Source organism: Pan paniscus, chromosome 9 (genome assembly GCF_029289425.2).
Source record: "Pan paniscus chromosome 9, NHGRI_mPanPan1-v2.0_pri, whole genome shotgun sequence".
NCBI lineage: Eukaryota > Metazoa > Chordata > Mammalia > Primates > Hominidae > Pan > Pan paniscus.
Window position 1 is genome coordinate 22,351,073 of NC_073258.2, and position 20,754 is coordinate 22,371,826.

The 20,754-nt window shown below is 42.0% G+C and overlaps 1 protein-coding gene across 13 annotated transcripts in view; it reads left to right on the forward strand.

The window, feature by feature from the left end:
* Positions 1–20,754, forward strand: part of NAV2 (neuron navigator 2) — a 770,363-nt gene that overhangs the window by 701,686 nt on the left and 47,923 nt on the right. For 12 of the 13 annotated variants that reach the window (XR_008620161.2, XM_063608132.1, XM_063608133.1 and 9 more), the window contains 5 exons: positions 1,296–1,456; positions 2,985–3,173; positions 9,522–9,574; positions 15,400–15,423; positions 15,538–15,612. Coding sequence is in view for 12 of the 13 variants with exons in the window: in XM_063608132.1 (XP_063464202.1) it covers positions 1,296–1,456; positions 2,985–3,173; positions 9,522–9,574; positions 15,400–15,423; positions 15,538–15,612 (502 nt within the window). In the remaining variant the exon portion in view is untranslated. Of the gene's footprint in view, positions 1–1,295; positions 1,457–2,984; positions 3,174–3,745; positions 3,845–9,521; positions 9,575–15,399; positions 15,424–15,537; positions 15,613–20,754 lie in introns of all 13 variants that reach the window. The other variant, XM_055094236.2, reaches the window with a different exon arrangement.

The following is a 20,754-nucleotide window of genomic DNA, read 5'->3' on the forward strand; positions in this document are numbered from 1 at the left end:
TACACATGAACATCCAGTACGAACACACTGACAACATCTTTCCTTAAGCCCAAAGAATCCCTCTATTGACATAATCAGTAGTCACTCCATAATATATAAGTCCGAGGATACCCTGGCCACTTGGCACTCAGAAATTTCAGATGCAGGCCAGGTGCGGTGGCTCATGCCTGTAATCCCAGCACTTTGGGAGGCCGAGGTAGGTGGATCACTTGAGGGCGGGAGTTCAAGACCAGCCTGGTCAACACGGTAAAACCCTGTCTCTACTGAAAATACAAAAAATTAGCTGGGCATGGTGGCACATGCCTATAGTCCCAGCTACTCGGGTGGCTGAGGTGGGAGAATCACTTGAACCCAAGAGACAGTGGTTGCAGTGAGCCGAGATCATGCCACCTTGCTCCAGCCTGGGCAGTAGAGCAAGACTACGTCTCGGAAAAAAAAAAAAAAAAAAAAAAAAAATGAGGAAAGACATTTCACATGCTACTTATGGGCATAATGAAAAGAACATGCATTTTAAAATCAAACATGGATTGAAATCTCAACTCTGTGACTACCAGCAGGGTCCTTACCTTCCCTGAATGTAAAATAGGAATAATGGCATCTGCATTGCTGAGTAGGTCTGAGGCTTTGGTAAGATAATGCACATGAAGGCACCTAGCACATTGTAGATGTTCAATAAATCATCACCATATACATTTCAGAATAAATGAGGAGGTGGACCACATAACTTCTGAAGACCCTCTCCTATAAAACTCAACAATTTGGGGTTGCTTTTATGAAGATTTGTTTGTGCTCTATTACAGCAACTACTATAAGCATCAGTGTCCTCAAACCTTGCTTTGTATGTCTGCTTTTTCATATGCTGTGATTCACGGTCATTTATTTGTGTTGTAGAATGGCAGATGCCATGAGTTGTCTAATTAAACCTCCCTCAAAGCTCTAACAGCAGCTCATTTTGTTGCTTCAGTCCTGTCAAGGTGGGGGCTTTGACGTGACACTGTCATGAAGCAACATGTTACAGATACGCCCAGTGACGGCTCTTCTGAGCATTTACCAATCTTCTTCCCTTTATGTGTTCCCTCCAAACTGAAAGGAGTAGTCATTTTCCCCAAACACAGCCAAATAGAAAAAAGGTTTTGAGAAACTTCATAAGTTTCAGGACATGTAGTGATCTGATTTTTAAAAAAAATCATCTTCGGATATATGTTTTCTTTTTATATATTTACCATCAGCTCCACAGAGTTCATTTTAATAAGCATTGTTCATAGTTAATTCCGGCTTGATTTCTGTCTGTCCAGGTATACTCCCACCTCCCAGCTTCGCACGCAAGAAGATGCAAAAGAATGGTTACGGTCCCATTCTGCAGGAGGCCTGCAGGACACCGCTGCCAATTCCCCCTTTTCCTCTGGCTCCAGCGTGACTTCTCCCTCCGGAACAAGATTCAACTTTTCCCAGCTTGGTGAGTAGCCACTTGTCATTACCTATGTTGATCAGCTCCACAGGGCAGTGGTTATCTTATATACATAACATGTTTTTATTTCAATAGTTTTTGGGGAGCAGGTGGTTTTGGTTACATGGGTAAGTTCTTTAGTGGTGATTTCTGAGATTTTGGTGCGCCCATCACTTGAGTTATCTTATATTTTGAAATAGACATATAGTCACATCCCGCTCAGTGTCTGATTAGCCCTCGGCAATATAGTTCGATTACAGGAGATTGACAGAAAAATAAATAGAGAAAATAGTAAAGTTTTTGATACTGTAATCAATGATTTTCTTTATTTGGTTGATATTGGTAGGGCTATAGCAAAGAACATGTTATCCCATTCTTAAAAAGAATGCATTCTTTTTCTAAGACCTCTGAAGAAATAGATTTTATCGCATATGCCATGTTAGGTCATCCTCATTGCTTTATTAAGTTGGAAATAAAAGTTAAGTTTTGATTGAATAGGTATTCTTAACAATGCCTACTTCTGACATAATGCTTTGACTGGCACAGTGGGGTAAGGAAAAGAATTTGTGTCACAGTCCCTGCTGACATGTCAATGGAATTCTTTTTCAGGAAGACAAACACATCAATGCACACCTATATAATAGAGTAAAAGAGAACAATCCAAAGCTTTATATGAAATCATGTAAAAGCTGAATATAATTAGATAGCAAGTATTAGACACATTTAGAAAAAGGAAAGATTAGTGCTGGCTGAAGTTATAGGCAGAGGTTATGTGAAGGTGGCAGAGTAGGAGCTGAGCCTTGAAGGACTGATAGAGGGTGAGAAATCTTTTCTAATCTCATCTCACTCTTTAGAGAGGCAGGCTTTTCTGAATATAGTGAATAACAAATTCAGAGTCTCTAAGGATAGAGGTGGCTTGTAATCAAGTGAGGTTTAACACTTCATTTCTGATTGACTAAATGAGTACCTCTGAAAATATTGCACATGACTCAAATGGACAGGATTTTCATAAGAAAGCTAGTTTTAGCTGAGACAAATGTACCTTCCTTGCATTGAAACTCTTTATATACCATTATTAAATGTCCCTCATCTGAGGCAATGGGATCTGTGTTCATACTGTTCTTTCCCAGCCATAACTCTTTGAGGCAAGAGATTCTTGTCATGCACAAATGCTTCCCATCTGATCAAAAGCCTGATTGGACTATTTTGGGCTTTTGGCTTTAGAGAAAATCATTCCAGATGAGCCTGGGGAGTAATTAGCTCATGCCTGGAAGGTGATACTGGCCTGTCTGAACGTGCCAAGTTGGAAAGCTGAGGCCCAGAGCCTTGCTTTGGAGCTGACCTGCCTTTTTACTCTTATTTTTAGCTCCCGGTGTGTAACTCAAATGCTGATGGGACTACCATTTAGAAAACAGATGGGAGAAGAGTTGGCAGAAACACATATGGCTAAAAATAAGCAGTCTTCTCTTTGTCCCCAACCAGGATTTGAACAGAGACATGAATGTCTAACCTTTTGATTCTATTCCTTTTATTCCAGCGAGTCCCACCACTGTCACCCAGATGAGCTTGTCCAACCCGACCATGCTGAGGACCCACAGCCTCTCCAATGCTGATGGGCAGTATGATCCATACACTGACAGCCGCTTCCGGAATAGCTCCATGTCCCTGGATGAGAAAAGCAGAACCATGAGCCGTTCAGGCTCATTCCGGGATGGGTTTGAAGAAGGTAAGGAAGGAAAGGAAGAAGGTAAGGAAGGAAACTTCCATCTCCCAGGTTACTCAGTGTAGTTAAGGGTCCTCTATGCTAAGTTCACTTCCTTAACCTGAGAGCCCACCTATAAGTGCTCCCACCTCTCCCACCTACTCTGGGGGTCAGGGATGGGGATCTCTGAAGAGTAAGGTCTGGCCTGACCCTTAATTAACCTTCCAGGCCTTTGAGGAAGAGGCTGCTTAAAAATCACTGGTGAACCATAGAGCTGACTGAGGTCCGCTTTAGGCTTCTCCCTCCTGGACTTGGGCCACAGCTTCTTGGCATGCGCCTCCACCTTGAGGCTCAGCCACCGGCTCACCATCTTGGCAGAGAGAACTACTGGAGAGTTCATTTCCCTGTGCTGACACGCCCATGTAGCTCTGGGGGCCGGGCAGCCACGCCTTTCTGCTCTGCTCCAGAATTTTTCATCTCTTTTCTCAAGCACTGGGTTTTTAAGTGTATTGTTTTCAGTTATGCCCTTTTCTTTCTTTGGTTGCTAACTGAGAATATTTGGGGTTGGATTTTTATGTTTGGTTCATTTTAATCAGAATCATGGGAGAAAAGTTCTGTGGACAACTTTGTCAGCCGTCTTCACAGCTCACTTCATTTCTCTCTTCCTTTGTTCCATCACCCAAGGTATGAGTTAGGTGAGTAAGCCGTCAGAATTCTGTGGAGGATATCATCCCCACCCCATGAAGATGGGGCTGATGGGACATTGGCGGCAATGCTCATTAACCAATGATTAAGAATAGGAGTCAGACTAGCAGAGTTTAAATTCCAGCTCCACTGCTTTTTAGGTATATGATTTTGAACAAGTTGCTTCACCTCTCTGTGCCTCTGTTTTTTCATGGATAAAATAGGAGTAATAATAGTATTCAGCTCATGGAATTATGAGAATTAAATGAGATAATACATATAAATGTTAACACAATAATGTTATTACATGTCATGGCCTGTAATAACACAGCCGTAAAGCTATAATAACATAGCTGTAAAAACACAGCTTCAGCATTGACTTCCTGGCAGCTCAAAGTCCCCAGCCAGAGAGTGGGGAATCTTGGAGCAAACGGAGCCTAGTCTGAGGACTATACATCTAGTTGTCCCTTTGTTGCCATTGAAAAAGCAGAATGTGGAGGGTGAGTTATAGGTGCTTCCCGGTCCCCATATGAGTAGGGAAAAAGGGCCACCATCCTCCCAGCATGAAAGAACAAACAAATTTGTGATTGTTTAGGAAGTTTCAAGTCAAAAGGGAGAGAAACACAACGCACAGGATTCTGCTTTTGCCTAATGTTCTTTTTAACAGAAGTTTTAAAGAATGTATTTACAGAACAATTGCCCCCTGGTTTATTTTCTTGTTAACTTAATACTTTCCACCCTGATTTATGTATCATTTGCATACCATGACATTCAGTGAACAGGCACAAGTCTGTAAATCCATATATGGGAAGCTGCTGGGACCAAGGATTAAGGAGGGGAGAAGCCTGAGTCACTGAGGGGCATTTGTGAGATTTAAGAGCTAGAAATTAATGCTATAACTGCTCAGAACAGTGATAGTAGAGAATATATTGTGATCCTAAGGTGAAGGAAGTGGCAGTTTGTCTTGAACTTCTTTCTAGTCAGTGTACTGGCCAAGCATCGCCAGGGAGCATTTCCCAACCTCCCTGGGAAGGATTTGCATATGGAGTTTGTCCTGCACTGTATTCCTCTTCTCTGCCATGTGTGTTCCTGAGTGAACCATGTCCAGTACTGAAACTTGTCCAAACAAGCACACTTTGCCTCATAAAGATCCAGGACCATTACAGTATCGTCATCAGATAGCTTTTATTTATTCCATCTGGAATCAAGCTGGCAGACAGCACAACTGTGGAATATCTGGGATATCAAAATGACATTGATAAAAAGTGCTTGCCCACAAGCAGTGTCTAGACTTTTGTAAACCTAATGATTCATGGTGACATGGAACTGAAGCACAGAGGTAAAAGTCAAACTTTAGGGGAATGGATAGGGACCGCTGTGAATACACTGTGAATACATAACATTATCATCTTTTGGAAAATATGGCATCAGATTGATTTTATTTCTTCTAAGGTTATTACATTCAAAAATAAAATAGAGTTTGTGTAATTAGGTTTTTAATTCCTTTCGTTGAAATTCCTTTTTTTGAATTTATTAACTCCCAGTATTGCAGGAGCAGTTGGAAGAAAATTGACATTTCATGTTTGGACCGAACAGAACCTCCTTGTAATAATCAGTTAGGTGTATTATACGCCATAAAGCAGAATAGAAATTTAGGAAGAAGTAGCACAAGTATTTGTGTGAGGTTTTTGTGCAATTTAATTAGCTCTTTCCACTTTGAAGGAGTTTTAGGAATTATAAATATGTAGATTAGGTACAGGCATGGCCAGATGCAGCCTTTCAAAGGTGTTTCAGGTAAATTACTTTCTATCAGATGCACTATGCGATCTTAAAGTCAACTTTAATAGCGTACATTTAAGGGGATGCTTGAGGCATTATTAAAATGGATTCTAGAGAAAAAAAAATCCCATGACTTCACCAATCATCACTAAGAGCTAATGCAGTGAAAAACACAGAAACCCTCCACCCTATCAATTTATATGGAATCCCCAGGAGCACAGAAGCTTATTAATCAAGAAAGCTTGTATTGCAGCATGCTTGTGTATCTAGCCCCTGAATTGCTGAAGTGGTTCAAATCCTGGCACCTCTACTGTTAGCAGTGTGATTCTGAGAAAGGACTTGACCTGCTCAGCCTGTTTCCTATTCACTGAAATGTGAAAAATAATTGTACCTGCTTTGGAAAATTGAAGTGAAGATTAGGTGAGATGAATCTTGGAAAGCATTTAACAAATAACTTTGAAGGGGGAGTATTGTAAGTGCTCACTCAATGGTAGCTATTGTTATAATTGTCATATTATAGCCTTCTCCCCAAGGGCCATTATCATCCTCATTTTTTTAATGGCAAAATTGAGGCAAAAGTGACTTGAAGACTTTATGCAGCCACAATGATGTCTTAAGCCTCTTGATTCCAGTCCCTCTTTCTTTTCACTCAATCCTACCTTGATATCTGACTCAGTTGGGTTTTTTTTTTTAAAACCTGTCTGAGGCAAGCTCTGATCTTTCATCAATGTCTTCTCTGTTTTGTGATGCTTCCTTTGCTGGTGGAGAGGCAGGGCAGTCCATTAGCCATCAGAACTGCATTTCATTCTTCTGACTCTTTCCACAGTACCCAATTGTGGAATGAGAAGTAGATCGTGATGCCTAGATCCACATTCTCTTTCTGCTCCTGACTAGCTGTGTGTCTGGCCACGTCACTTAACCATTCTGAGATGTAATGTACTCTGTTGTTGATTAACGGTGGAAACTCCTGCCTAGTCTGGGATTGTTACCTGCAGATTCTCTGTGATGAGGGTCAGAGGCACTTGATTGCTTTATTGGCTGGAATATGCCTAGTTGTTTCATTCTATCTAGTGTTTTCACTCCTACTAAAGCATCTTTCTTCTCAAACATTCCTAGCTTGTGCCCATGTGTTGACTGAATGAAGGGACTAGGACACCATTCTAAAAGACACCAAAAGGCTCTTTAAAAAAAAACAAACAAACGAAAAAAAAATCAGAAACCAGTACAATAGATTACTCAAAGGCAGAGCGATCTCCGGACTTCTAGTCAGCAGATCCTGTTCTTGAATTGCTGTGTGACCTTAAACAAGTCATTTAACCTCTCCGAGTTTCAGATTTCTCAATGGCAGAAGTGGCCTAGATATTCTCTGTGGTTCCTTGTAGCTGAAAAAATGTGGAGGTATAGCTATAGGGAGGAAAAATATGTAGCCTGCTTTAGCTGTTTAGCTTCTGTAACTCCCACAGGCATTTTGTTGTCCAAAAATAACCACATTGCACAACCTAGGCTCTGACTTGGCTCAATTCCCTTGAAGGAGGCCGAACTGCAATGGTTCAGGTAAAACACATCCAGTTTTGGGTTGACTCTGAAAATCAAGGATCTGTCTCTTTGGAACACAGCCTTGCTGTTGCTATTTACAAAGTGAGAGGAGTTAATTATTGAGAAAAATAATTACCTCTACCTTAAGCCTGCCAGATGTGCTCTTCTCTGCCTGTGGCCCCATGCTTGTACTGAGTTGTTGCTAAAACTGTGTCAGTAAATGTCTGTATATGAGATGCAGAAATAGAAAAGAAAAAACTTCCATTTTCCATTAGCCACAGGCCATATAGCAGCCCTGTGCTAGTCTCTGGCAGACCAGTCATGCAAGTGTGTGTGGCTATGTGTTACACACATCTCTTCACCCAGCTTGGCCTCCAACATAATTCCTCCACTATTGTCTGTGTCGTAAGCTGAATTAACTTACCTCTGTGGAACATTAGGCCACAAAGTTGGGACATTAAAGGCCTCTGTTAATGTGTGGACATATTAACACTGAAAGCCATTATTGGCCATTAACACCTTAACCTGATTTTTTATGGGCATGAGTCAGATTAGTCATGGATGAAGAAAGCATGGAGGAAAAGATCTAGAACACAGGGCATTGCTAAGGAGGGTGGATGTACATGCTGATATAGGGACAGCTTAGAGCATTAGGGAGCTGCTAAGAGAGAAGAGGGCTGGAATAGCAAGCCAAGAGTTACGTGGGCTCAGAGGGAGGAGGAAGCCCACCCAGGTGGCAGTCCGGGAAATGAGGAAAGGTCCCATAGAGAAGATGTCATTTGAGCAGATCTGTTTTCATAGACAGTATTTAGATGCAGCCTAAACGAAGAGAACTGCATGGGCAGAGACTCTGAGGCAGGAAAGTACTGTCTAGGGCAAGCTTGGGAGAGCAGTGCAGAATTCATAGTGTAACAAGAACATATAAGGGAAGAAGGAGAGGTCAGGGAAGGTTTATTGGAAAGATGACAGAGAGGAACCTGAGTGTTAGGCTGAGCTACTTATCAGCTATCTTGTTGGCATATAGCTTCTGCCGACTGCTAATCCAAGGTGAGTTCACTTCGTGGGTGGTAGATGAATGCCATTTAGTACACGTGGAAGTTACCCCAGTGCCTCCCACTTTAGACTACAGGTCATAACTCGGTGTGGGAGTAGAGCCATTCCACCCATGGCCAGGAAAGCTGTGCCCAGTTACAAGTCCTGTGACGCCTTAACATAGGAATAGTTCTGTTTTTCAAACAAGTTGTCAAGAAGTTACCAAGAAAATAAAGAACCTTCTTCCCACAGAAGAAGGCGGCCAGAATACCCAAGTCCTAGAAAACACTATGCTGCAAAATTAGAACAAATAATAAGATGTCTCGGCCGGGCGCAGTGGCTCATGACTGTAATCCCAGCACTTTGGGAGGCCAAGCTGGGTGGATCACCTGAGACTGGGAGTTCGAGAGCAGCCTGACTAACGTGGAGAAACCCCATCTCTACTAAAAATACAAAACTAGCCAGGCATGGTGGCGCACGCCTATAATCCCAGCTACTCGGGAGGCTGAAGCAGAAGAATCACTTGAACTTGGGAGGCAGAGGTTGTGGTGAGCTGAGATCGTGCCATTGCGCTGCAGCCTGGGCAACAGAGTGAAACTCCATCTCAAAAAAAAAAAAAAGATGTCTCCACTGGCTGGGGGCAGGAAGGGTGCTAAGGACATATAAGTGGTTCTAGTCCAAAAGTATCAGTTTGAAACAGAAAAGAAGACACCACTTGCTCATCACTTTGTAGACATGATAGAAATCAAATAAAGAATCTATATTTTGATGGATATGTTTTCTAAACAAATAATCTGCTATATGGTCATCTAGAATGAACTTACTGTGGCCAACAGCCTCTTAGGTTAAAAATAATCAGCTCTTTTTTTGCATATACAACTGACAGATGCCAACAGGGTAAAAAACTGTATTTGGAACACAGTCTTAACCCTAAAGGAATACATTAGAAAAAAGAGTGAAGCGAAATATGCTGGAACAGTAACAGGTTGCCTCCGGGCAATGCAATTGTGAGTCAGTGCAGGTTGTGACAGTGAATATGCTTCTTAACCCTTCTCCGTACTTGAACATTTTTGTTCAGTAATCATATATTATTCTGACAGTCAAGAGAAAAAGTATTCAGAAGGTTGAAGGGGAAAATGTGGTAATAGAAAAGTGACATCCTTAGCAAACTATTACTTATTTGTCACTGACCTATCGCCAAACCAGGAAAGGTTGTGTCAAGGTGAGATTAAGTCATTCCAAGCCTGGAGTGTCCTGTATTGCTGATGTTCTCCTCCCCTGTCCCCTTTTTGGTTCCATAACAGCCATCTATCAATTCACCTTTTTTTTTTCTTTTAATAGTTCATGGATCCTCACTCTCCTTGGTTTCCAGCACATCGTCAATTTATTCTACAGTGAGTATAAATCAATGCTGTGTGGCTGTGATCATGAGAACTGGGGTTCCTTTATCAAATGTGTCAAGAATAAAATATATGCATTTATCCTAGGGAAAGCATTTCCATTATAAGGGGATCAATTAATTAGGGAACAAGATTTAAAATTCACAAACAGCTATTAATTATATTATACCAATCCCAAAATCCAGAACTGGCTGCCTTGTTAAAGTGGCATTGTGCTTTAGGTGATAACTATTCAGAATGTGTGAGAAGCCTTGGCCACCTGCTGATGGACTTGGAAAATAAAGGCCTTGAGCAATTTATTAATCCTTTGTCTGCCTCAGTTTCTTTCTTTCTTTCTTTTTTTATTTGAGACGGAGTCTCCCTCTGTTGCCCAGGCTGAAATGCAGTGGCTTGATCTCGGCTCACTGCAACCTCCGCCTCCTGAGCTCAGGTGATTCTCTTGCCTCAGCTTCCTGAGTAGCTGGGACTATAGGCACGTGCCACCACGCCCAGCTAATTTTTATATTTTTAGTAGAGACAGAGTTTCACTATATTGGCCAGGCTGGTCTCAAACTCCTGACCTTGTGATCCACCCACCTCGGCCTCCCAAAGTGCTGGCATTACAGGCGTGAGCCATGGTGCCCGAACAGCCTCAGTTTCTTTATCTGTAAAGTAGAAATAATAGCAGTTCCTACCTTATAGAGGTGTAATGAGGATTAAATGTTATGAAGATTACATTTCACTACAATATAAACTCTTTCTAGACAAGGACATTTTTGTTTTTATTCCTAGTGCCTAGAACAGTACCTAGCACGTAGTAGGTATTTTTTAAGTAGGTTTGAAAGAAATGGGAAAATGAATCTAAAACAATGAATATAGTACACACAGCTCAGAGCAAGCACTCCTAAATGCTAGCTATCATACATGAGAGAGGTTTACTAAACGAAAGCCAAATGTAATCAAATACATTTAGATCTTCAGTACTACTGGATTTGTTCAGTAGTATTTACTTTTTATAGCTGTACACTATTTATTTTATTTTATTTTAGACAGACTCTCGCTCTGTCGCCCAGGCTGGAGTAAAGTGGCACGACCTTGGCTCACTGCAACCTCTGCCTCCTGGGTTCAAGCAATTCTCCTGCCTCAGCCTCCTGAGTAGCTGGGATTACAGGCAGGCACCACCATGCCTGGCTAATTTTTTTACATTTTTAGTAGAGATGGGATTTCACCATGTTGGCCAGGCTGTTCTTGAACTCCTGACCTCAACTGATCCGCCCATCTCAGCCTCCCGAAGTGCTGGGATCACAGGCGTGAGCCACCGCGCATGGCTATAGCTGTATGCTATTTACTTTAAAAACAGTAATTTGGGAATTTCTACAGGGAAAAAAAAAAGTCTCTTTGTTAATTGTGAATTGGAAATTCTTTAGCCCTTAATCCCATGGAAACAAATGTTTTAATAATTTAGGTTTTGATAATGCCTGGTTTCTATATAGCAGAATACACTGTGTATAGCTCCTGGAAAATAAGAGGACACCCCAGAATCAAGTTAAAGATACCAGGGCCTAACTTAGGCCTGTATTGAGCAAACAAACTTCAGTGATTGCTGATATGGTCTGTTTTGAAGGACCTAGAAACCCTTGCTTCTACCCACCTCACCCCTCCAACTCTAAAATTCCTCTTTCCTCAGCTAGTCATCTTGTTTGAAATTTCATCACTAAGTCCTAGCTTTCCTTTTAAAGGCTTTATGTAGAGTAACCTTGGAGAGAGGTTTTTTAAGCCATCATCTGCTAAGAAAGCATAGAGATGGTCTTTCAGCTGTCAGCCTGTAGATAAACTATGTCCTTTCTTCTAGAATGAAACTGTGGAATATGGGTACCAAGGCTGGTACTTTCAAACCTAAATGCACTTCTTCAACAGTATTTACTAGCACCATGGATATACCAGGCTCTGGACTAACCCCTAGGATATAATTTAGGAGAGAAAGGAGCCTGCTACTGACGGAGGAAGCTGTAGGCACCAGAGGGACATGGGACTCTAGCTTCACAGGACTGGCACAGAGAAGCTGTAGTGGATATTTCAGTGCCCAGCCCCGTGTTTTCCCTGTGGCATTCCCAGGGGTTCTTGCCAACACAGAGGAGAGTGGGTTTTCCAGAAGATTAAAAAAATGGGAGACTGGCCAGCATTATCCAGACTTGGAGGGAAAGAGCATAACCTTCTCAACCTGTGTGTCTTCAGATCTAGGAAACTGTCACATGCAGTTCCCGGGGGCAGCCCCTTCATGCCAACCACTAGAAGTCCTTACAGTAAAAGACTCTCCTTCAGTAGCTGTTGTTGTGGATATGGGGACATGAAGATACTGTTTTCATGAAATTTGAAATTGTCTTTTCTGAGCTGATATAAATTCAATGAATTAGTAAAGACCTAATAATAATACTTTTGAATTCCATTTTTATCTGGATAACAAGAGACCCGAGGTGTAATCATAGCGTTCTTCTCACCATATGACTTTGGGCAAGTCATCTGGTTATTCAGAGTGTCTCCCCAGTTTTGCCCTTGGCATCAGGAAACCAAGCAAGGTGATCTTCTGAGGCCCCTACAATCTCTGACATTCCATGAGTCATGGAGTCAAAGGCTCCCATTTACTGTCCTCAGTATGCCTTCTCTGAGAATATAGGTTGCTTTTGCAGACTTGAAAAAAAATAGCCTATCAGTTGAATGTTTTTATGCTGGTGCTGTCTACTAATTTCAAGAAAAACTACAAGTCTGGCTAGACTCTGCTACCGCCTAGCACTGAGGTGTGGTCCTTTATCTGTTATTACATTCTTGGTGATAATGAAATTCTGAAACACATGCTCCAGGCACCTTTGTAAATGTTAAGGTGAATAAAGTACTTGTTTGTTGTCTGAAAAGAGATCTTTGAAATGTTAAGTTGCCACAGACCCAGACCAAGGAGCCTGCTGAGAGTTTTAAAGGCTCTTATTGGATGACAGTAGATTCTTTCCTTGAAATCTCTATAATGAATATTCAAGAATGCTCATTCTGCATGAAATTTGCAATTTTAATTATCAGTGAAAGAAAAGATTACACAGTGCTAAATGATTGCCATGGAAAAGTTATGGCTAGCTCTTGGAGTAGAGAAAATCTCAAAGGCCACTTCTGGCATTAGACTTGCTTTCTTGTTTGGTAGGGAACACTGGAGTTCCCAGGAGAGCTGCTGGATGGATGGAGGCTAGCAGCTTCACATAGTGTTACCAGATGTGCAGAACAGCAGCAAGGGGGGCAAGATGCAAAGCACATGCTTTCTCTAGGCTGCTGTTGATAATTGGGGCCCAACCCCAGAGACAGGTGGGCACAGTGACAGACAGTGGCAGAGGCATGGGGAAGGGCTGTTAGGGCCTGTCGATAGAAGTGTTTCAAAGTAGGGCTTGTCCTATGTGGATGGCTAAGCCTGCTAACAGGTCTCCGCCAGCCTTCTAAATGTTAGATAGTGGTTACATTCTCACCATTAACTTGTACCCTTTGGATTGAACTCGGGGCTTATTTCTGGAAAGCCCCCGTGAGAATGTAGCTATAGTAAAAGTGCAGGAGAATATGCCTAGGCTCTGGAGCCAGACTACTTTAGATCCAGTCCCAACTCTGCCACTTACCAGCTGTGACCCTGGACAAATGACTGAACCTTCCTGTGCCTCAGTTTCCTCATACACAAAACAGAAAGCAATAGTATTAGTACCTCCTCAAAGAGTTGTTATAAGGATTAGATGAATAATGAATGTAAAGTGCTTGGAACAGTCTCTGGCACATGGTAAGCATTCAATAAATGCTAGCTGTTATTACCAGAATGCAGGCAACACAAGGTCAGGGACTTGGTCATGTTCACGGCTCTATCTTAGGTTCTTAAAAATAGTGCCTGGCACACAGTAGGAAATCAGTAAATATTTGATAGGTGGTGGTAGTGAGGATAGATGGACAGACAAAGACAAATGAATATTATCTGGGAGGGAAGAGTGAGCTCTGAAGACATCTTCCAACCTTCTCCTGAAAGCATTTCTTAGATAACGAGGTTGTTCAGTGTGATTTCATACAAAACATTTAACCTCTCTGAACCTCAGAAGGAATACAAACAAACCTACCTAATGGAATTTCTGCAAGGATTAAATGACTTGGCTCCGTGTATTTAAAAATTGGTTGCTGCTAGTAGGAGCCAACCTAGAGGAGGGGACTTGTGGGCAGGATCAGGAGGGAGGACAATGGGGAGCATAGGTTGAAGGCGGATCAGACAGGAAGCAGCTGCCTACCTATTCCAGCTGATGGATGTGCCCTGCGAGTTCTAATGAATCATACCCACTTTGTATTGTGAACTAATGGAGATGCTGACATCAGGGTCAGATGCTGATTTTTTAAAAATAATGGGCTTATCCCTAGTAAAATTGGATTAGGACACCTAGCGAGGACCCAAGGACAAAATAGAGTTCTTACTGATGTTCACTCACCTATCTGGTTCCCAAGTCACTCTTCCCTCCCTGGGTACAGCGATGGGTAGAGAGAAGGTCAGGAACACTCAACATTTCCAGGAAGGAGGAGGGTTCCTCTTTATGAGCCCCTGTGGGAACTAGAGGAGAGGGAAAGAAAGGTTCCTCCTGCAGCAGGCTCCCCAATTCATGTGGGCTCCCCCTGTGGGAGGAGAGAGGGTCTTATAGTTTCTGGCTAGCAGGTACCTGTGTCACCTAGACACAGAGCCAGCATGTAAGGGACAAAGAGGAAAGCCAGTAAGAGGGGCAGCAGAGTTCACGATTACTTCACAGGGTCACAGGTAATTGGGGTCCTTGAAATGGGACAGCACAAAGATGAAGGCCACATTTATCCTCACAACCTGTGGAGTTACCAGGCTGGCTGATAGGGGCTCCCAAACCCCCCTCACTTTGAGATCTTTCTACCCTGGTGCTCCCACTGCAGTGTCCTAGGGAAGTGAGAGGAGGGCAGAAAATGGGGCAGAATTAACCCAGGAGCAGTCTTCCTTGCTCCCTAGACAGGGTTGCCAGAGAAAATACTAAACCCTCAATTAAATGTGAAATTTAGATTAACAACAAAATTTTTTTTAGTATAAATATGTCCCTAATATTGCATGGGACATATTAGACCCTTTATTTTATTTTTTGAGACGGGTAGCCTCTGTTGCCCAGGCTAGAGTGCAGTGGTGTGATCTCAGCTCACTGCAATCTCCACCTCCTGGGTTCAAGCCATTCTCCTGCCTCAGCCTCCAAGTAGTTGGGATTATGGGTGCATGCCATCACACCTGGCTAATTTTTTTTTTTTTTTTGTATTTTCAGTAGAGACAGGTTACACCATGTTGGCCAGGCTGGTCTTCAACTCCTGACCTCAAGTGGTCCACCAACCTCAGCCTCCCAAAGTACTGGGATGTCAGGCATGAGCTACCATGCCCAGCCCTAGACTTTTTTGTTTTTTTTAAAGCTATTCAAATTTAACTAGGCCTCCTGTATTTTTGTTTACTAAATCTGACTCATGGCCTTCTTATCACATATCTTCTTCTGAGCACTTTACCTATCACCATCCTTGCCTGGGGAGCAGGGTGGCTCCTCACAACCAAAATGTGGAGTGGTGTTCTCATTCTTCCTAATTTTTAAAAATCATAAGCTGTTTGTATTTAGCCTTTCTGATGGGTCAATTTAATTGAACCAGTTTTTCCAGAGAAATACACCAGAAAAGAAACTAATAATTCTTCCAGACTGCTGCAACTATCTGAATATGGTGTTCCTGATGGGCTGGACTACACTATTCTTTGTTCCTTAACTGGTCTAATTTCCTTTATGTTTTCTTTACAGCCAGAAGAAAAATGCCAGTCAGAGGTAAGGAACAGCTTTCTGGTTGGATTTCCTCTTTAACTATTGTCAATTATTTGACCCTGCTCACCTTGGAAATGGACTCCCAAAGCATGTAACCCTCTCCCTTGTCATCTTTAGATTCGCAAGCTGCGGCGGGAACTGGATGCCTCCCAGGAGAAAGTTTCAGCTTTGACCACCCAGCTGACAGCAAATGTAAGTACAGACATAGGGCAGTAGCATCGGGACAGGAAGCACCATCCTTGCCTTCTGAACAGCCTCAAGTCCTCCTGTGCTGAACAAATAGAAGTAGCACATTATAAAGAAAAAGACACAGGCTTTAGCATCATGGGTGTGAATGTCAGTTTGGACACTTACTGGCTTTGTGACTTTGGGTAAGTTCTTGAATCTCAGCCTGCGTGTCCTCATCTGTGTAACGAGGGTGATAGTATTTACATCTCAGTATTGGCCCACAGTCAATGCTTGCAATATGCGAAGTGCTTATTAAAATCTTAATTTCTCTTCCTCTTTCTGAAAATTTTGATTTTAAGGGTGGGAAAAAGAAGCAAAAAGGAAAGAAGGGGGAAGAAACGAAATGTAGGGCTTTTCAATATGTAGGTAGCTGCTCTGTCATTGTGATATACACGATTATGAGTTTAGGAGATGCTGCCAACCAGCATTCAATTCAACAACTGTTTGAGTGCCAGCTATGCCCCGGGCACTGTGGGTTCAACAGCAGAGCAAGCACAGTGACTGACATCTTAACATTCAGTCTCTGGGACAGCAGAGAAACAAAACAAACAATTTTGCTATAACATGATAATTGTTAAGATAAAGGGAGGAGGTGGTAGTGGGAATATCTGGGGGGGGCACCTAGCTCACTCTTGGTGGGGGATGAAAAAGGGGACAGCTCATCTGATATTGAAAATAAGAAAAAAATTTTTTAAAAGGGGGACAGGAAGGACTTCCTGGAGGAGGTGACATCTAATGGATGCTAGGTAGGGGAGAATGCACAGGGATGACAGCATTCTAACCAAAGAGAATAATTTGCACAAAGGTTAAGGAGAAAGATCTTGGTGTATTTTGAACTCTCAGTAGGTGGGTGTAATTAGTGTCTATGGCTTGGATGTGGAGGAGAGGTAAGGGTGGAGAGGGGACAGAAGTAGGGAGGAAGAAGGCAGCGAAGAAAGCCAGGGGTCAGATCACAGTGTCTGAGCTGTTGGGGTGAGCATCCGGGCTTCCTCCTGAAGTTAGTAGACACCTCTCAGTGCGTTTTAAGTAAGCAGTGGGTGGGCTGGTTTGCATTTTAGATAGAGGATCAGAGTAGAGGCAGAGGTGCCTCATCCCCCACCCCCATCAGCCATGTCTGTATTGGAGCCCTGATGCACAGCTGTGACCAGGTGAAGGCTGAAGCTCAGAAGGCAGAGCCTGAGATATCGAAAGGTGCTAAGGTGCCTCTGAGGCAAGGCTTGCTGCCCAGGAGTTCACCACCCAGCCTGAGCCCGTTGATAAATGTGTTCAAGCCAGACAGAAAGCAACCTGCATGACCACGGCATGTCGTTAAAATGGAAACCAACTTCAAGAGGCTGTCTTCCCTCAACTAGAAAACTGAGCCAGTCCCCCACATTAGTCATTCGCCTGGAGTTTTTGCCATGGTATTCCCAGCTTGAGCCTTAGTTTACTCAAGGGAACCATTTCTCTTTAAGGTCGGCATGTGAGATACCTAGTACAGTGCTTGACCTTAGTTATTAGCTCAGTAACTGGTAGCTGCCCCCATTAATATATAGTCTCCTAAGTTCTCTTTCTTTTCTGGAAATCTTTGATTTTTTTAAAAAACCCTAACATAGGAGACCACAACGTGTTTTGTAATCTTTTATTTTCTTTACCTCTTCTGCCACCAGTAATGCTATCAAAAGAACCTTAAAAACTGACATGAGAACTTAATTATGAGGCGTAGGTCCTATTCAGAAAAGCAGTATTCTATAGACAGGTTCTATTCCATGGGCAGATTCTTCATCTGGATAACTAGATGTGTAGATTTGAATCCAGAACAAACCCTAGACCAGCAAGTCAGGGTCTTCTGGGTGTAATCCAAATGTGTGGTTTGACAGCAAACCCCTGTCAAACCACAGTGATTCTGAGCTACTCTCCTAGTTTAAGAGTTACAGATGCCAATTGTTGCCTTTACTAGTCAACAAATAGTAGTTAACTTACTTTCCGGTGAACTTGGGTTAATTGTTCCAGTGACCTCGTGCTGCCACAGGAGCCTCACCTTGGGCCATTTGGAACTCTGCTCTCTGTTCTAGAAGAGTCAGAGTGAGATCCCTTATATTATTCCAGAAGGTGTTTTGTTCCTCATAAAAGGCACTGAATCCAGTATTGTTTTAAAGTAAATATTTAGTCTTACCGCACACTGCTGGAAGGGTGAACATGTTTTATTGTCTGCCATCTTTCTCGCAAACCAAGCTGTGTTTGTTTTTCTAGGACAAACTACTCAAAGCCACCTTCTCTGAGTGTTTTTATACCACTTGTGTTTGTTTTCCCTGGGAATGTGAGCGTGGCACTTGATGAGTAGGCTGTTGTGTGTGGCTCTGAACCAGGCTTGGAACAGCCTCCACAGCCTGTATTTTCATAGTTGTGCTAATGACACAAAGGCAACCCTTTTGCTTAGCAGAAAAATGGGATCCTCTGGATCTCCAGAGCAAATGTGTTTTCTTTTTAAGCTTGCAAAAACACCTTCTCAATAGCAGTCTTCATGGGGTCAGGTTTTTTTAATTTTTTTTTATTATACTTTAAGTTCTGGGGTACATGTGCAGAATATGCAGGTTCGTTACGTACGTATACATGTGCCATGACGGTTTGCTGCACCCATCAACTCGTCATCTACATTAGGCATTTCTCCTAATACTATCCCTCCCCTAGCCCCCCACCCTCCGACAGGCCCTGGTGTCTGATGTTCCCCTCCATGTATCCATGTGCCATGTGTTCTCATTGTTCAACTCCCACTTATGAATGAGAACATCCAGTGTTTGGTTTTCGGTTCTTGTGTTAGTTTGCTGAGAATTATGGTTTCCAGCTTCATCCATGTCCCTGAAAAGGACATGAACTCATCCTTTTTATGGCTGCATAGAATTCCATGGTGTATATGTGCCACACTTCTTTATCCACTCTATCATTGATGGGCATTTGGGTTGGTTCCAAATCTTTGCTATTGTGAACAGTGCTGCAATAAACATACGTGTGCATGTGTCTTTATAGTAAAATGATTTCTAATCCTTTGGGTATATACCCAGTAATGGGATTGCTGGGTCAAATGGTATTTCTAGTTCTAGATCCTTGAGGAATTGCCACACTGTCTTACATAATGGTTGAACTAATTTACACTCTCATCAACAGTATAAAAGTGTTCCTATTTCTCCACATCCTCTCCAGCATCTGTTGTTCCCTGACTTTTTAATGATTGCCATTCTAACTGACATGAGATGGTATCTCATTGTGATTTTGATTTGCATTTCTTCATATGTTTGTTGGCTGCGTAAGTGTCTTCTTTTGAAAAGTGTCTGTTCATATCCTTCACCCACTAAATGGGTGGGTGGGTGTTTTTTTCTTGTAAATTTGTTTAAGTTCTTTATAAATTTGTTTAAGTTCTGGATATTAGCCCTTTGTCAGATGGATAGATTGCAAAAATTTTCTTCAATTCTGTAGGTTGCCTGTTCACTCTGATGAAGTTTCTTTTGCTGTGCAGAAGCTCTTTAATTAGATCCCTTTTGTCTATTTTGGTTTTGTTCCCATTGCTTTTGATATTTTAGTCATGAAGTCTTTGCCCATGCCTATGTCCTGAATAGTATTGCCTAGGTTTTCTTCTAAGGTTTTTATGATTTTAGGTCTTAGGTTTAATTCTTTAATCCATCTTGGGTTAATTTTTGTATGAGGTGTAAGGAAGGGGTCCAGTTTCAGCTTTCTGCATATGGCTAGCCAGTTTTGCCAACACCATTTATTAAATAGGGAATCCTTTCCCCATTGCTTGTTTTTGTCAGGTTTGTCAAAGATCAGATGGTTGTAGATGTGTGGCATTATTTCTGAGGCCTCTGTTCTGTCCCATTGGTCTATATATCTGTTTTGGTACCAGTACCATGCTGTTTTGGTTACTGTAGCCTTGTAGTATAGTTTGAAGTCAGTGTGATGTCTCCAGCTTTGTTCTTTTTGCTTAAGATTGTCTTGGCTATGCAGACTCTTTTTTGGTTCCATATGAAACTTAAAGTAGTTTTTTTACAATTCTGTGAAGAAAGTCGTTGGTAGCTTGATGGGGATAGCATTGAATCTATAAATTACTTTGGGCAGTATGGCCATTTTCATGATATTGATTCTTACTATCCATGAACATGGAATGTTTTTGCATTTGTTTATGTCCTCTCTTATTTCCTTGAGCAGTGGTTTGTAGTTCTCCTTCAAGAGGTCCTTCACGTCCCTTGTAAGTTGTATTCCTAGGTATTTTATTCTCTTTTTAGCAATTGTGAATGGGAGTTCACTCATGATTTGGTTCTCTGTTTTTCTGTTATTGGCGTATAGGAATGCTTGTGATTTTTGCACATTGATTTTGTATCCTGAGATGTTGCTGAAGTTGCTTATCAGGTTAAGGAGATTTTGGGCTGAGAAGATGGGGTTTTCTAAACATACAATCATGTTATCTGCAAACAGAGACAATTTGACTTCCTGTTTTCCCAATTGAATACCCTTTATTTCCTTCTCTTGCTTGATTGCCCTGGCCAGAACTTCCAATACTATGTTGAATAGGAGTGGTGAGAGAGGGCATCCTTGTCTTGTGCCAGTTTTCAAAGGGAATGCTTCCAGTCTTTGCCCATTCAGTATGATATTGGCTGTGGGTTTGTCATAGATAGCTCTTATTATTTTGAGATACATTCCATCAATATCTAGTTTATTAAGAGTGTTTAGCATGAAGGGCTGTTGAATTTGTCCAAGGCCTTTTCTGCATCTATTGAGATAATCATGTGGTTTTTGTCTTTGGTTCTGTTTATGTGATGGATTATGTTTATTGATTTTCTTATGTTGAACCAGCCTTGCATCCCAGGGATGAAGCCCACTTGATCATGGTGGATAAGCTTTTTGATGTGCTGCTGGATTTGGTTTGCCAGTATTTTACTGAGGATTTTCACATTGATGTTCATCAAGGATATTGGCCTGAAATTTTCTTTTTTTGTTTTGTCTTTGCCAGGTTTTGGTATCAGGATGATGCTGGCCTCATAAAATGAGCCAGGGAGGATTCCTTCTTTTTCTATTATTTGGAATAGTTTCACAAGGAATGGTACTAGATCCTCTTTGTACCTCTGGTAAAATTTG